At 40.9% G+C, this 17,796-nt stretch overlaps 1 protein-coding gene across 1 annotated transcript in view; it reads right to left on the reverse strand.

The window, feature by feature from the left end:
* znf407 (zinc finger protein 407) overlaps positions 1 to 17,015 on the reverse strand; it is a 136,760-nt gene extending 119,745 nt beyond the window's left edge. The window contains exons 1-4 of the mRNA XM_029505328.1: positions 16,937 to 17,015; positions 14,500 to 15,219; positions 12,110 to 14,332; positions 4,437 to 4,551 (exon numbers count right to left, since the gene is read on the reverse strand). Coding sequence (XP_029361188.1) covers positions 4,437 to 4,551; positions 12,110 to 14,332; positions 14,500 to 15,151 — 2,990 coding nt within the window. The 5' untranslated portion in view covers positions 15,152 to 15,219; positions 16,937 to 17,015. The remainder of the gene's footprint in view (positions 1 to 4,436; positions 4,552 to 12,109; positions 14,333 to 14,499; positions 15,220 to 16,936) is intronic.
* Positions 17,016 to 17,796: the final 781 nt, after the last annotated feature.

Consider the following 17,796-nt stretch of genomic DNA (forward strand, 5'->3'; position numbering starts at 1 on the left):
AAACAGGTAAAAACAGGCAACGCACACCCAGAGATACAACAGATCTGTCAGTGGAGGAGAATAAGTCCTGGGTCAAGGCTGATTTCAGCCTTAGCCCTGTTAAACTATTTGTTTCATAAATAAAGATATTGAGATTCAGATAAATTCAATAGCAAGCCATGATAACTATTGTTAAAAGAATTCAACAAGATCAATGGCAGTATTCCTGAAGGTGATCACACCAGTTTCCTAATATTCTCTTACTTTACAATCCACCAATTGCATATTTAGAGGCATCTGAAGAAAATATGACAATAATGTCCAAACACTAAATGTATACTGAACCTGACTTGTTGGGGGAAAATATTCAGTGTTTACATCTGTTGTGTGTTAATTAATTAATTATTTCATTTCCTGCCAACACATGGTGCACGCTCTTGATCACAAACAGCTAAATGATTTAGGACAGTATCAACATTCAAAAGGTCTAACTCGAACATAAATATGTAGCTACCCTAGAGCTGTTGTTTCAGACACAATCCCTCAGCCTGCAAAGAGCAGTGTGTTTAACGTCCTTGCTGTATAAGCAGAGGGGGTAGGGTGAAGGGATCTTAGTGAAATCGCTAATGTACGTGATGATTAAGTGTAACTCAAATACCGAGTGTGTTGTTCGTAGGTCTGACAGGCAGTAATTTGGTGTATTATATTCTTCGGTTTTAATTGCACGCCACCAACGTGTCCCTCTGACACGTTATGAAGCGATGATGTACAATTATTTCGGGGCGGCAGGAGATCAGTGGAGTGACATTATAATCATCCTCATAGGGATCCCTCTCTTCATCTGCAACAACCATTAATGTTTAAATGGGAGGAAGGGAGTTAAAAAAAACAAAAAAAACATAAAAATAGTTCTCAGGGAGTTCTAACCAGAATCTGTTTGAGGATTATAGAGAATCACGTCAGGGGAGAAGGAGAGGGGTGTAGATAAACAATAGAGGGGCTGAGTTAAGTGACGGCTTTCTCTGGATAAGCAGCAAGCTAAGATGCTTCTCCACTGTCACTGCTAGGCCTCACACTACTCATACAGGCCCGGGCATTAAGGCACATTATAGCGGATGAGCCACGCAGGGCGGAACTGATGGGCTATTCTGGGAACAGACCAGACAATCTCACAAGACAGGGGGGACATAAAAACCTTGACATGAGCCAGCCCCATCCTGTTAACAGTCAAATCACACACACAACACCCAACATGAAATAATGACTATATATACTCTCTCCAACACTAAGTCAAGGAAGCTGAGACGAGGGAGGGAGCGCGAGAAAAACACAAAGCAGCTTCCTCCACAGAAAACACAAACTTTAGCAGGTTGAAAACTTTTCTTAGTCGTGAGAAAGCAACGTTTTTTTAAGTTTTGTTCAAATTCCTGAAGTGACACTTGGAAATGGGCAGCTTATGACCCATAATCATAAAATGGCAGTTCACAAGAGGACAATCTGTGTCCATGATAGTGTTAATACTTCTAAGGCCCGAGCTGAGATATTAAACCAATGCCTCAAAGCATTTAGACTGTTTATGCATAATTTAACACCTACAACAGCACTGCATGTCCGTTGCATCTTTGGGGAGAACAAGAGAGCGGGAGGCTAGAAATGCTGAATTCAGGGCCTTTCTGGTGGATGATGGAAGAGAGAGGAGGAAGAGGCTCATTAAGTGGCCAAGCCCCACTGTGGACAAAACACGCCAGGAGGAAACACAAGAATCTGCCGTCTCACATGCAGGAGGATTTTTTTTAACCAATTAAATATGAGAAATCTTATCTTGCGATCTAACAGCCAATTTGTGTTTTTTTTTCTGCTGTTTTTGCACCTTAAGAGTTCTTTGAAGGCAAATTAAGACAGATCTAAACACAGACAGACAGATAGATAGGGAGAAACAGAAAAACAGATGCGGAGGAAGTGAGCGGATTGGTGAAAGTGTTAGCAATGATGAGCAAGGCTCTTACCAGCACACTCAGGTTTGATTGGCAGCATGGTCAAGGGTTCCAATCTGTCCTGGCCTTGCATTTGCATTTGTTAATTAAATGCCACAACAATATGATCTTTAAGTATCAACAACTCCCCCCCTCTGCTCCTGAGAAGAGACCAGCATTGGTGAGCTGAAGCAAAAGTGAGGTGGACAGCCAAGGTGCAGCACATACATTCGCTCAGTGTCAGTGCAGAGGTAATCGTCTAGTCTGAAAGTTTAACGAGGAAAACACAGCGATCGATCCAGACGAGCGATTTTTTTTTTAAAGGAAAGGAAACAAAAGAAAAAAAAAAAAAATCTCACATACACACAATGGGCTGAGCTGATTCTCTGTACAAAATGCCGATAAACTAAACTCACAAAACTCGCCACACAAAGGCCCAAAAGTCAATAAAGTAAGTTAATGAAATCCAAATTTTATACAGCAAAAACACATACCAAACATAGTGCTGCACTAATTGAGATGATAAATGGTGATTGGACAGAAAAATCCAGAAAGGCTTGTATAAGTATAATGTTGCCCCATCATTAGTATCCGTGGGAGAATGTGGAGCTTAATCGCACTATAATCTCACTTTTCTAGGTCACCTAAAACAAAACAGATAATTATGTGCTATACCTGATACATGGCCATCCATTAGTAAAATGCTTTAGATTCAGATTAAGGGCGCATCATCAAATGTAAAAAGTTTGAGGAGGGGAGCGGGTCATGCGTATGTATGCCTCTGGCCTTAATGAAGGTGTTTCTGGGGGTTTCTTTGTGTTTGCTGCTCTTTAGTCAAGAGGAGGGATGGCCTGGTGATCAGTCAGTACTGAAAGCACACACAGGGCCGATTTGTCACCAGTGGCTGGCACTGGCAGCACATAGCTCCTCCATCCACATGATTTGTGAAACCAGGGGCTGTATTTATTAGTCCCATTTAAAGGCATATTGGAGATCTGCTCCGTATGTACGTGCGTGTCTGTGTGCGTGCACGGGGGCGAGTGTATGTAAAGTTAGGCGCTTGGTCAAAGCCCAACACATTTTCAGCACTTGGGAGAAGAGGGTTTCAGCTGGAGGGCTTGTGAAAAATAAGCCTTTCCTCTCATTAAAGGAGAAGCTGTGTTTAAACCAAAGCTTGTTTGCTCCTGCTGTAATATGTTCGCGAACATCAGCAGGAGCAAATAAACACATTCGCTCTGCTCAGCTTTAGAAGAACAAAATAAGCCTCTGACTGAACTAAATGGTATGGTTTACACAGAATTACACAGAGGCAGAAACTAATAACCCTACATATGTCTTCATCTTAGCGAGTAGGTAGCTGCAAAAGCTCGATGGCACAAAGCTGGAAATCCCACAATTTGCTCTATTCCCTGACTGCATGTTAAACAGCTTAAAACGTCCATTTGAACATGGGAAAGCAGTGAGGAGGTCTACCACGGGAACGGAACGAGCCGAACACAGCATATGGTCCGTATGTAGGGGGTAAAAGGTAGTGGGATAATAATTGTACTCTTGCACTAGTGGGTATTTATAGGCTTGTGGTTACGTACATAAACTTCCAATTAAGATTATTTGTACAGCTGAAAGCATGAAGATGGTAAAATAAACTCTATTTCATTTGCCTTTCATTCATGAGCCAAGCTGAATGGTAGATGTTTTAAGGAGGGCTTGGGAGCAGTTAAGGTTAAGAGAAAGTTAAGTTTCACATTAAGGTGAGACCATTTTCTGAAAGCACTTTTTTAGCTCTTATTCCCCATTTTCTTGTCTGAATAAATATTAGCATGTGTTTAGTGATTCAACCAGAACATTAAAAGGTGCCAAAGGAACCTCAAGATTCTCTAAAGACATAATGAAATCCTTTGGACTAGCAGCTCATTTAAGCAGTGCGTCCGATGGATTTATTGATTGATTTATTTAATTTACAGACCAAAAGAAGTCAGCCTCAGATTAGCAGTAAAGCCACCATACTTTTATTACTGTAGTTACACAGAGTTCAAGTGCCTTGAACCAGGGATCATTGATCACCTTGAAACAAATAAAGTTTTTAAAGTTGGCTGTCAGAGGAGCACAATGTTCACTGGCTCCTAATGGAGTCAGCTTTTCAGTTTTAACTCTCAACAGAGATAGTGCTCAATGTCAGCAGCTGTGAATATTGAACCAACCTTCACCTAAAATAACTGTTTCCCCATAAAATAACAGAAATGTCATTATCGCAATAATCTCATTACTAATCGTTCAGATCTTAATGTCATTCAAGCCACAACAATTGTGGGCATTTTGAGACTTATAACATCTTAAAGCATCAAGCTTAAACGCGCACACACACACACACACACACACACTCACTCACTCACTTAAAGACTTGAACTTGCTGGTTATCTAAGGAGGAATGGTTACAAAGGGTTTTTTTGTCATGTGTAAAAGCTATCCAGTCTTGTCACTCACCCACAGATGTCACATTTGTACTCTCTCATGCCCAGGTGTCTCTTCACATGGTTTCTTGCGTCTCCCAGTTGAGCTGTTGCAAAGTTGCATATCTTACACCTGAAAGGCTTGGAGCCTGCAAAACAAAGTATGGAGAGTTAATATGCAGCAATAACATTGTGTTTGAAAGAAAGAAGTGGCGACTTTAATAAAAGATGACTGTATAACAGCTGGGCAGAAATTTGATTTTACACTGCAGATCATTCTTCAATGCCACACTTGGAAGTATGTTATCAGCTCTATGCAAGGACTTCAATCTACTTCACAGACATTCAGTGACTTCAGAATTATGAAAACAGATGCCCTTACTCCCCATAAAAACTACAGTCACACTCCAAGTGGCAGGCATTTCTTCTTTCACTCTCTATCTATCCTTGTCATTCTCCTTCATCTCTTACCTACTCTTCCTCTGCCTGTGGATGCGTAAATTGGATTCCAAAGGTCAGGGCGAATACGTAAATCAATTCTGTGTGCGCTCACTACCTCCCTTTCCATCATTAAAGCGCTAATCACTCTGACGGGCTTCACAGGGAGGTTTCTCCCTAATTATTGTCATTAATAAGTCCAGAGGGCGGGGTGGCGTTTGAAAGAGTGGCAAATCTTCTGCCTGCCATCCGTCATTTAAGAGCAGAGTTGCGAGGGCTGATGCCTGTGCTGTTTGTGTGACACTAAAAAAAAATAAAATAAAAAAAAAAATCAGGCTACTGGCTCCTCCGCAAGAAATTCATAAGAAATGGAAATATTAAAAATAAATCTTAAAAAAAAAAAAAAATCTAATAATTTAAATGTTGCTAAATTAGAGGATTTGGCACACTAAAAAATTGCAACTATGACTTGTTTGGTCTGCCTGAGCCCATTTTAGGCCAGCAATACATAGTGTGGCACTCCAATCTATGTGGCAGCTTGGTATGATACCCATATACGCATCTTTGAGCAAACCCTCTCCCAGTGTATAGCCCAAGACATTCTACAATATTTATTCCACGGGCAGCCGCTGATTTGATTAAGCACTTTGTGTAGATTACTAACTCGTTCATGCACGGTTCACTTGCTGTGAGCTGGAAGTACGACACATCGAATTTTAAGCCAGTAACGAAGATTGAAAGGCAAGTCTGTGCTAACAAGGCCCATAAACACAGGGGGCGGGTGGAGGTCCACTCATGGGCAGCAGCAACACCAGCCTCTACATTTCACATGTCCCTACAGTATACCCCCCACCACACACACACACACACACACACACACTTACAAAGGCACATACCCAAAAGCAAACACTGGCAGATAAACAAATAAAACATGTATACATGACTGCAAACTTCACACTTAAATCTGCAAACACCTTCTCTCACAATATCGCACAACAAAAATCATCAACACCCTTGAAAAGCAAAAGTCAGACATAAACATTCACACCACACCTACATGTACCTACATATAAATTCTGAGCCCCACCTCACACCTATGTATGTGCATACAGACACGCATTAAATTCACAAGAAAAATCACCCGTGCACAAACAGAAGGGGAGAAAATAATTCTCTCTCCTTCTCACTCACACACACGTCCTAAAGTTGAGGTGAGAGAGAGGCGTGTGGGGAGCTGATTTGTCCAGATGGCTGGCTGACTACGAGACATGGCAGAAAGGAGAGAGATGTAACGTCCCTCAGTTCTCACATCTTATCACATTAATACTCCACCACTCCACTTAAACAGCCTCCGTGAAACTGAAATTGACCATCAATGCAGTGTCATGTTAAATTAATATTGCTATCCACATAGGGGCAATGGTTCCCTCACATCCCAGATGAGAGAGGGGATGACTAATTCATTTTCTGAGGGGAGAGAGGAACCTCATGCAATGTTTCACCACACACACACACACACACACACACAGACAAGATAGACAGACAGACAGGCAGACACACACACACACACAAAGATAACATGCCATACACTCTTCCACCATAGCCTTAGTTTTTAACTATGGGTTTGAGGGAAGAGAATAATACATGATCTTTTAATATGAAAAAATGTCTGCTTTTTTTATTTTATTTATTTCTACAACCAACTAATGTTTACCATTAAAACGGTAAGGGTCCAATCTCCAGCACCAATTGTCTGCACCCTTACTGCAGTTTGTTCAGCAAGTACTGTCATAATCTGTCACATATGTCCAATCACAGTTTTTAATAGGATTTTTTTGTAGAAATCTATTTAACATTGCAGAGAACTGATTAAAAGGTGGCAGAAGGTGCAGAAATAGTAAACATGACTCTTTTTTGAAAATTTTAACTGTGTACATTGGCAGCCAGTCAAAAAGACACTGTAACCGCTTGTTGCAGTATCTTTTTTTAGAGGGAATGAGACAAGAAATGTGACATTTCCATCTGCAGTGGCTAAAACTAGGTTTAATGACATCTGTGGAACAGTATCCAGGAAACAGAAAAAAAAAAACAAAAAAAAAACAAAAACAAATACAAAATACATTTAAAATCTGCAGCTGGATTTTAGATATAGTCCAAAATAAAATCAAATGAAGAAAAAAGAGATATTAAAAATTGGATGTCATAAACAAAGCAGCATAAATCTGACAAATTTTGAGTATTTGTCCTTAAAGTGCTTTAATTTCCCATAAAGCAAGATGATAATATCATTCATTAACCCACTGCTGAATAATCTTTCAATTATTTTAATTTTTTTCAGTGTTGCAGTTTCTTCCACAGGAAGATTATGCAACTGTTTCTGAGTTTTCATGATGAACAAAATAAAACTGGCAGAGAAAGGCAACAGATTCATCATAGCATACTCTTTGCAAAGAGCTGAGTATTACTTTATGGAGGCTGGTTGAGTTGTAACTATGGATGCCCATTAGTAGAACACTGGAAAAATTATTTTCTGCAGAACAACTCATGCCCCTGATGCTTTAGTATCTTTATGTAGTGCCATAACGTGAACGGCCAGAAAACTAAAGCCTCTCATTAGCAGCTGGCAGCTAAAACCACACCCCTTCCCTTTCGGCACTAGAAAGGAATATGAAGCGCCAAACATCTGCAAACACTTCCAAAGACAGGTTAGTGTGTGAGCGATGAATAGTAGTGAAGCAACTGGATTCGCTATTTTATGACAGCCGGTACAAAATAAATGGCTGGAATTAGACATACTTTTTAATTACATATGAAAAACCACCCTTAAAACCAAGAAAACATGAAACTTCTGATATATTTTGAAAGCGGCAAACACTATCAAACTGATCTGTGTGCTCGCTGTCGCACTGTCAGTGTCTAAGGATCATTTCTCATCAAATCATTTAGTCTTCCGCCTCTATATGCACAGTCTGCAGAATAATAACGTATTAAAGGTTGATGGTGTCTCTACACCTGGTGTACAATGATTATTGGGATCCCCATCCAGCAGTGACAGCAAGTGTAGTGGAAATCATGCTTGCGAACAATTTCAAGAAGAATTGCTGGTCAGTGTCTGAGGGTTGCTACGAGAGCATACAACATGCCAACAGTGGAAACTGCTCTCATAATGGGAGTTAAAAGCGCCTGTTCACAGCCCTGGTCCCCATTATCCATCGCTGGCATCCACCGTATCCACCATCCTCTGGAGAGTCCATCTGAAAGAATTGTCCTCACTAAGTTTGGCAAGGTTCCTCCTCATTTGGCCAACAGCTCTCCTGGGAGATGAACGGTCCCCCAGTGGGCTCTTGTTGTCCTGTACCAACTCATTCAAAAATATCTGAAGCCTAGGCACTTCGTTGCATAGTTTCACCGGGCCCTTCATTGCAATTAAATCGAGAGCTCCACATATTTAAACCTCGTACAAGTCTGCTGTCTGTTTCTACTTTGATTCAGCTTTCAGCATCAAAACGAGGCTTTTCTCCCTGTTGCTTTTACATTTTTTAGTCTTCAAAACTCCATGTTCAAAATAGTTCAATGGAAAGTGGCGGGGATGGTCAACATAGACTGATCCCATTGCAAAATGGGTTAATGGGGTAAAAAAGAAAAACGGTAGGTTGATTTGCGCAGAAGGTAGACTCTCATCGTTGTGCCTGTTAATGTGGCAGAGGATAATACACTTAGCCTCATTATGCTTAAAAAGTGCATTTAAATTCTGCACTTGATAAACAACAGATTCCTGGGGTAATATATGAAATAACTTCAGTGCAGAGTATTACAAGTTTCCATATAAAAATCCCTTATTTGCTAAACTATGTTCATTACGGATCAAAAGTTATACGTGTCTGAAATTTGGCAGCCCATGGGAATGCTTGCCACTTAACTTTTAAGTTATTTCCACAAGCACACATCACACCCTGTATGTGAACATGCATACATGGCATGTGAGTCCATTATACTGAAGCTCAGTCTGAGGTCAGACAGCTCACTACAGTGAAAAAGTGACCAATTTACCTCAAAATGCAAATTTCTTCTGTATCCTCATTGGCAAAATACAAGCATGTGTACGCATTTCCTTTAAAGGACAAATTGACAAATCTGTGTGCAGCCTCCCACCACCGTCTCCTGATTTCACTGATTAATCAAGTGAACAAAAAACTAGGTCTTAATTAAAAGGATGTGGACATGCTCCCAGCCCAGAAACTGGCAGACCCCCACAGTGCTCTTCCAGAGCCCCACAAACCAACTCCCAGAATAAACGACCACCATATAAAAGGTGAATAATTCACTGTAATGAGGGAACTTAGCAATAACAACAACTTGCATATGTTGTCAAAAAATAAAGAGAAATAGTTGTTCCCCACAAATAAGAACAGCATAAATGAAAGCAGAGATGTAATCTTATAAACAAGAACATAACTCAATTGAATAAAAAGAAGTGAAACTGAAAAAAAAAAAAAAAAACTGTTCATCATTTGAAACCTGAGAATGTGCCCTTGACTTGAAGCCATCTGTTGAGACCTCAGCGTCATAGCTTTCATTTTCTTAAGTAACGCCAAGAAAGTGACCTCAAAACTCAAGAATTATGACACAGGGTAAAATCATGAATACATATAGACTAAGCGGTAATAAGAAGAAAGTGGGCGCGCAACATTAATCATTAGGATTTTAACCTCCAATTCTTACAGCTTTAAGCAAACTGATTTGAGAAGTAAGCAGTCTGACTTTGGCACACAAGGTGAATGGCATATGTTTCATTAAAAAAAGGACAATAATGCTCAACTTTCCTCTAAGTGCAATTGTTTCTCTGCCCTGCAAATAAAATGTGTGTGTGTGTGTGTGTGTGTGTGTCTGTATATATATATATATATATATATATATATTAAAAAAAGGATATCTTAAGGCTGCACATTTTAGCTCAGTGCAGTTACAGCCATATGATGATATACTGTTTTCAATCTTTAACCAGCATTCAATGAGGCCATGTAGGGAATATTATCTTCTGGTTCTCTGACAAGAGCGACATAAAAAAGCTTCAATAGCTGCACAAACCCAAACAGTCCACTGCCAGCCACTGAAGTGAAAGCAACCCCATTTTGTCTCCTATTCAACAGAGCCTTCATACAGACGCAAAGACACATACACTAACGTAGGCATGTAGTGAGCACAGAGCAAAGACTTCAATTAAAGTCCGATTAAAGTTTGGACTGAAAGTGGGATGGACCATAGAAGGCAGCAAAGGGCATTTATTGATGGTACCCTCACATCTCGTTCCAGCATTAAGTTGATTTTAAAAGCAATTAATACACATGGTCAGGAAAAAGTAATGGAGCGCCCTATGTTCTTAACCTGCCGGACATTTCACAGCCGAAGCCCCGAACAACGCCGGCCTGCTTTGCATTATAAATGACAAGATAAATTTTAATGGATTGAGGATAACCAGCTAGCCATGAAGGCTGACATATACACACACATTCACTAGTGCTCACACACATATACACAAACATGGACATACAGACACAAGGGAAATTAAAGGCTTTGAATACGTCTGCATTGATTATTTTAAATTATTAGCCCACCTCTCTTTGGACCACCAATGCTTTTAGCCTAAGCTTTAACACATTTACAGAGACTTATTGACTATAATTACAACTGAGTCTTGGTAATGGACACATCAATTATGAGTCGCACATGTCTCTGACCAAGCGTTGCTCAGGGAATCCCAATCTGGGGTCCATTAGCGTCTCTCCTGCTGGTCTGAAGCTCAATCAATCTTTACCTTCATCTCTACTGAAACAGCTATTACCTGGTTGCAGTAGATAGTAGCCTTAACATTAGCCTCAGCTGCCAAAGAAGAGGCTGTATCTCCACACTCTGTACGGTTGTGTCTAAGCACAGAAATCTGAGAGCTGAGTAGCTACACACACACACCAAAAAAAAGAAATAATTGTTTTCCTCCTATGATCTGATGTTGTGCTCATAAAATGTCACATAAGAACTCCAAACCAAAAGGGTATCAGTTACAGGAGGTTAAATAATTCATGCAGCAACTGTAAAGTTTTATTATATTTTTTGAAATAAACATATTTTGGTACCTTTTATTTCCAGTCCATATAAATTTCTACATTGCAAAACAATGCATATAAGATATGAGTCAATGTTTCAAGTTCACACCGCAGCCACAGTTTCAAAGTGAACCAAAATTCCTATTGATTTATTTGTGGCAGCTCACCACAATATCAACGCTGACCACTACTTATTGATTTCTTCTTTTCACATTTTCCTAAATAAAATATGATTTTTTTTCTGTAGCTATTTGCCTTCTTGCCCCATTCTTGATGTCACTCATAGTTGTGTAACCGCTGTCTGCGTTGTGTTTGTGTGACAAGGGCCGACACTTTCTTAGTGTTTGAATGCACTTTTATTGCCTGTAGGACAGCAAGGAAACCCACTGGTTGGTCACGTTCATATACAGCAGTCTCTCAGCACAGCTTCATGGAAAGAAGTTGGCAAATATCATCTTAGCCTTCGAGCTAAGGTAGCTAACTATCAAGATGTAACAACAAAACACAACCAATTTGAATCATTCAGTTAAGTGCAATGTATTCACCACCTTCTTAAGTACAATATAATTTCAGCTGAGTTATTGCATTATTTTCACAGTTTCAGTACAGTGCTGTGCTTCGAATAACCTACCATGGGCTCAGTCCTCACATGCTGGTGCTGAGGTAACGTCACTGCCAGTATTTATGTGCTGAGGAGAGCCGTGCCAACCAGTGATACATGTCTATGATGTCTATGATACATACTGTATGTAACAGCAAATCTGATTGCACGTCACTGTGTGAAGTGGAATCAACAGCTAAACTCTGTTACAGTTGCACAGGCCTTCGAGAGCTCAGGTTAAAATCCTGCCATTTCAGTGGACAAGTGAGCTAAATTAAAAAAAATTAAATAAAGTTTTTTCCAGCTCCGGTTCTGAGTTGGCTGCACGCCACATGGGAATACAGTAAGGGTTGTTTTTTCCTGATGTCAGGAAGCTGGAAGTTACAGGAGCTGCGCATATGGAATTGATGTGTTTAAAGCATTTGCACCTTCTATGTTGTTATTTAATTGAGTAATTCATCCAAGCCCAAAACCCTTTGCCAGTTAATACCACTAACATAGACAGTAGCTGCGTTTGAGATCAAAGGAGAGAAAGAGTGTGTGAGTAAACAGAGGTGGAGTACATACCGGTGTGCGTACGAATGTGTGCCAGGAAGGCCATGGAGTTGCTGCTCTTGCACACCTTGCCACAGTATTTGCACACACTGCCCTGGTTTTCTTCACGTTCACGGTTGATCTGCTCTGTGTCCTCCAACACATACTTGTTGACCTCTCTCAGGAGCTCCTCATGCTTCTCCTTAATGTGAACAAACAGATCATGCTCCGTTTCGAAACGATCCGTGCATTTCACGCACTTGAAGCTTGCCCCCCCTTCAGGCAACTCCTCCACGCTATTCTGCTCATTACGCAGGTGAGCCGCACTGGTCAGGTGTTGGTGTAGGTTGCTCTCAGTGTAGAACGATTTACCACACACCAAACAGTGGAAATGCTTCTCCTTGGATGGATGCTTCATGGAGATGTGGACATTGAGGCCGCTGATCCCGTCGGCCATGAAGCCACAGTCCTCACAGCGTATGCGAGAAGTGCCGCCTTTGGCTTCCTCCCTCAACCTCGCTTCCTTAGGTTTGAGCTTTTTCACATATGGAGAACTGGGTGCTGGGGCGCAAGCAGGCACTGGTGAGCCTCCTGCTAGACATATCACAGTAGCCTCACCTTCTAGAGCCAGACCTTCTTGCAGCACCTGCTCCTGCTCAGTGAGAGCCTTCATGGACACAATACAGGCATCAAAGGGAAGGGCTTTGGACATTTGTGTATCTGAATGAGAAATGTCACTTTTTGTGCCTAAAACCATTACATTGACATTTAATTGCTCACAGTCTGCCTGTTTACTCCCTTTTTCCTGCTTTGCTTGCTGAGCAGACTGGTCAACTGCAGACTGAAGGTTTGCTGGAGCCTGCTGAGGTTCAGACACTGCAGAAAGTCTAACTGCCTGGTCAGGTGGAATTGACGCACCTGAAGAGCTGATATTTTCTTCTGGCTTCTCATCTGCACTGCCAGAAACACAAACCGCAGCATCAGCAGATCCTCTGTTGTTGTTTGTTTGACTTTCCATCACCTGACTGTCTTCTGAACAAGATTCAGACTCATTTATGGGGCTGGACGCATCACATTCAGGAGTAGATGTTTCTTCAGAAAGCTCAGCAACCTCCTTCACCACCAAAGCTCTTTGTCCCTCACTCCCCAGTGGTTCTAAGTATTTCTGGCTTTTTTGTTTGTGCTTCTCTGTGTTTGCATGGCGAGACATTTCCCTGCTTGTTACTGCATAGTAGCTACATGCTAGACATACATACTCAAAATCTTTGGTGTGCTTTCGCTTGACATGGAGATGGAGCGAAGGGATTGATTGAGCAACAAAATCGCAGTGGCTGCAAGCACTGACGGAGTCATATTTACTTTTTTTGTGGCTGGTGTCTGACTGTATTGAGTCTTCTCTGCTGTCTTCTTGAGAGCCTGCATTGCTGGATTCCTGCTTTTTGATGGTGATCTGTGAGCCTGCATTTGGTTCCTCGGCTTGGATGCTTGTGGGATTCTGCTGTGACGCACTTGTATGATTGTTGACTGGATTCTTATTGGCACACTCCTGTGCACGCCTAACATGCTTCTTGGTGATACAGTGACGATCCATGTCTCCTTTGGTCACACAGCTGTAGTTGCACAGAGTGCAGCTGTAGCCATACTCCTTGCTGTGTTTACGGCGAACGTGAACACTGAGGTTGGTGGCATTGGACACAACCAGGCCACAGTACCCACAAGTGGTCGTGGACCCCTGCTTTGGTCTTCCCCTTTTCTTTCTTGGGGGCTCAAGCTCTGAATCATCCACCTCAACCAAGGCAGCTTTAGCCGCCTCCACTGCATGTACAGTTTCCTGGTCTTCTGTCACAACACTAACCTCTTCTCCATCAGTCTTAGCAGAATCAGCTATATTTGCACCATCTTCAGCATTATCTCTGCTAATGCACTCAACATACACCTCAAATGAGGACGATTCTTCGCTTCTCTTCCTTTTCTGTTGCTGTGTGTGGTTATCAGAGGACAGGTGAATATCCATCCACTCAGATGTGGCCGAAAAGAAATTGCACAATTTACAGCGGTACCACTGATGGTCCAGGTGTTTGAGTCGAGAGTGGCTTTCCAGAAGCGCTGGGGTACTGACCCTAAAATCACAGTGTGCACACTTGAGCTGGAATCTGCTATGCGGATGTTTTCGTGCCACTCGTGCTGGAGTAGCCTTCACAGAGCTGCCGCAATCTTCAGCTTCCTCTCCATCATCCCTGCTCTCATCAGCATCAACTAAAAGACATTTTAGAGAAAGGATTTTCAGCCATCAAATAAAAAAGGTCAGGTAAAAAACGTCTTTAACCAAGAAATCCAGGAAAGGTAAATATAGACTGTCTTTTAAAATATTACCAATTTTATATGAAGTGAAAATTCAGAAAAAACAGTACTTAAATACTCACATGTGTATGGGGTGTCTTTGGTGTGGTAACTCTGAATGTGGACATCTAGAGGAGCCTTGTCCCTAAATTCCTGCCCACAGTAGTTGCAAGAGTAAATCATCTTAGGTTTCGGGGTTCGCTTGCTTACTCTTCTCTCTTGAGCAGGGGCCATCTCCTCATAATCTGCCTGCTGTTTGTCTAATACATGTTGCTTTTTAGTTAAACTCTTTGTGTTCATGTCATTTTTACTGGCTGGAGATCTCATTTCCAAAAGATCAGATTCTCGGTTTTGTTTGACCTCAGCACCACTTTCTGTTTCCATAGCCGCCTCCTGTTGGTTTTCTGCAGAACTGATGTCACCAATATTTTCACATTTTGCATCTGGTTTTGCTGTTTGATCATCGTTTTTTGAGTTGTTTGCATGCTTTCGTGCTGAGTGGATTTTCAGTGACCTTGGGCATTTGGCTGAAAAGCCACAAATTGGGCAGAGGCTATCCGCATCTTCAGGTAAGGAGTCCGGCTGCAGCTTCTCACCAAGTTCCTCATCACTGGGCTGAGCAGTTCTGCAGGGTGAACTTTGTCTTTTACTCTCCTGCATTTTCTCATCATCCGGCTGCAACTTCCCACTGATATCACTTTCAGCCCTCTTTCCTGATATCAATGTTTTATCCATATAGTATTCTGTTATTATTACGACAAACAGTGAAGTTGACTGCTATCATCAATGCTGGATCAAAGTTCCTGTGAAAAAAAAAAAGAAACAAAAACAGTTTTTTAATCTGATACACAAATAAGTGAATGAAAGAAAATTATGTGAGCAATTAAAGTTCAATAGCCACAAATTGGACAATTAACAGCAAGCTTCTTACAAGTGACCAAACCTTCTGTAACACTACCTGACCAAACATTAGGAAATGTCGCCACCTAGTGCTTTTACACACAAAATGTTGCCTGGATGGGATCAGTTGGTTGCTGCTCATTTGATGAGCAGAATAAATTCCACTCTCACTAAATGGAGTATACCTGTTTAAGGTGCAACACTAATGGCCTTTAGACCTGATTTGGTAGAGATGGAATCATTGCCAGAATAACAACCACATTTTGGATGAATTGCACAGTTGCAGTAGTTTTCAAAATGTTTTCAGTGGCAAAAATCTGTGTTGATTTTCCTTTTCAAAGTATGAGATATAACAAATACACAGCAGCTCTTCTCTTTGAATCTATTTTCTGCATTCAAAGATTTCTAGTCACATCAAACATGGAACTGTGCTTCTTTTGGGTGGTCGGCTGCTTTTTTTACCCCAATATGACATGTTGCCAAAGTTGAGGAGATGTCTTCTTTATTCTTCCTTCTCTAGCAATCAGTCACTTTTTCTTAACACTCTATCTCTCTAAACACTGTGAATTCATTATATATTATGTATGTATATAGTATGCCATAGTATATATATATATATATATATATATATATATATATATATATATTCAATGTATGACATAATTATCACAAAGAAAATAATAATGTATATCCTTTATTATTTAAATCTTATTGGATTTTAGCGAGTATTTAAGTGACACTGTGGATAGTGTCATTTTACAATATCTGTGAAGACTGGGCATATTACATTTTATTGGTCTAAACAAACCGTCAGAACTAAAAAGGACCTTAGATATTCAGATCAGCTCAGACGGGTCCTGCTGAGGTCATTCAATGGGCACTTGAATGATCTCACTGTGCTCACGACCGCCATCTACTGTGTGTTGTGGTTGAATACGCCTGCAGAATTAACAGAAGCGCCAACATACCAACTTGTGGTTTTCAGTGAAGTGCTACTTATGTGATCTCTAACACCGAGTTCAATGTAGCACAAACCGAACCGCGGCTTCTGTGTGAACTGTAACTGGCGGTGGCTAATTTAAGTTTCCAAGTTAACTTGCTAACTCTAGCTGCCATGTCTACGGCGTTTCCAGCGGTTCAACACCAACTGTCAAGCGTCCGACATTGGCTCCAAAGAGTTGTTAAGTTATCCGGACAGGTTTAAGACTGCCGATGGTGAACTGCAGCGACGCCTTGTAGAACCTCTATTAATGACACACACGCCTCTTTTGGCGAGGCATAAACTGAGTTAACTTGTTGGAGGTGTTGCTGTGGCTAACATGCTAACTAGCAATGTGTTTCCCTAAATGTACGTTGAGAGACAAACAGCATGTCCAATTAAAGCAGGAGATCGGCGGTCTCGTCCAATCACAGAGAGGCAGGGGCGGGTCTACATCGCTACAAGGCTTGGAAAACGACGGCAGCACAGAGGCCCAAAAAGGAGGCTAGCATCGACCTCTAAAACAGTGCTCTATATAACCAAAACAATGCACGAAAATAACACAGAGAAACGATTACCGTGTCGATAAAAGGAACTCGATAAATAACTAGGCGATGCCGCCCAATCTGAAGAAAACTTACCAATTATTATACGACTACTTCCACCGTCCGCGCTTTTTGCTGCTAGACACAAATGGCGTACCGTAGCGCGAGCCATGCGTCACACGGGAGGGCGCTTTTCCGGCCTGCGGCCGTTTTGTTCTGGATCAGCTGATTTGGTGAAATGGTGCATTCTCAGTCCGTGGGAAAATCAAGCATCAAGCATCGAAACACATTACAGTAGGCTTTGCGAAAAATTTAAAACCCACCGGTAAGTACCAGAACGCAATGGAAAGAGATTTTTTTTTTTTTGGTTTCTTTGTTTTCTTTTTTTCCCTTAAATTTGATTTCGGTATTGTATTGCTTATGATACATCCGATCTGGTCGTGATGCGTTTAAAGGACATGTTTTACAACAGTTTCACAGATTGTATATAAAAAGGGTTCGCAATAAACCGAGCAATGCTCTGTACGTGATCAGCCTGATATGGCTAGGCTGGAATGAATTATTAATATGATATGAATGTTGTGCATTTTAGTTTAAACACAATTAACCGCAATATATGTTTATGTGACATTTCACAGGCTGGCATATAACTCTGATCGTGACATCATACAATAATAATAATAATAAGAAGAAGAAGAAGAAGAAGAAATTATCTGTGGTAACTTATATGCAAAAGGAAAACAAAGAATTTCAAGTCAGTATAATTATAAACCATATGGCATTCTGTTTTTTAATATAAATGTAAAACATAATCAGTCTTTGTGAGTTGTCATCAGAGTTGTTATGAAATAGAAAGAAAGTATTTAGCTTTTAGAGGGAGGGTTCTTTCTCTTTTTTTTTTTTTTTTTTTTTTTTAATCCCCTCACCTGGTCAGCATGTGATGAATCACCACTTCC

This window comes from Echeneis naucrates, chromosome 6, assembly GCF_900963305.1.
Source record: "Echeneis naucrates chromosome 6, fEcheNa1.1, whole genome shotgun sequence".
Taxonomy (NCBI): domain Eukaryota; kingdom Metazoa; phylum Chordata; class Actinopteri; order Carangiformes; family Echeneidae; genus Echeneis; species Echeneis naucrates.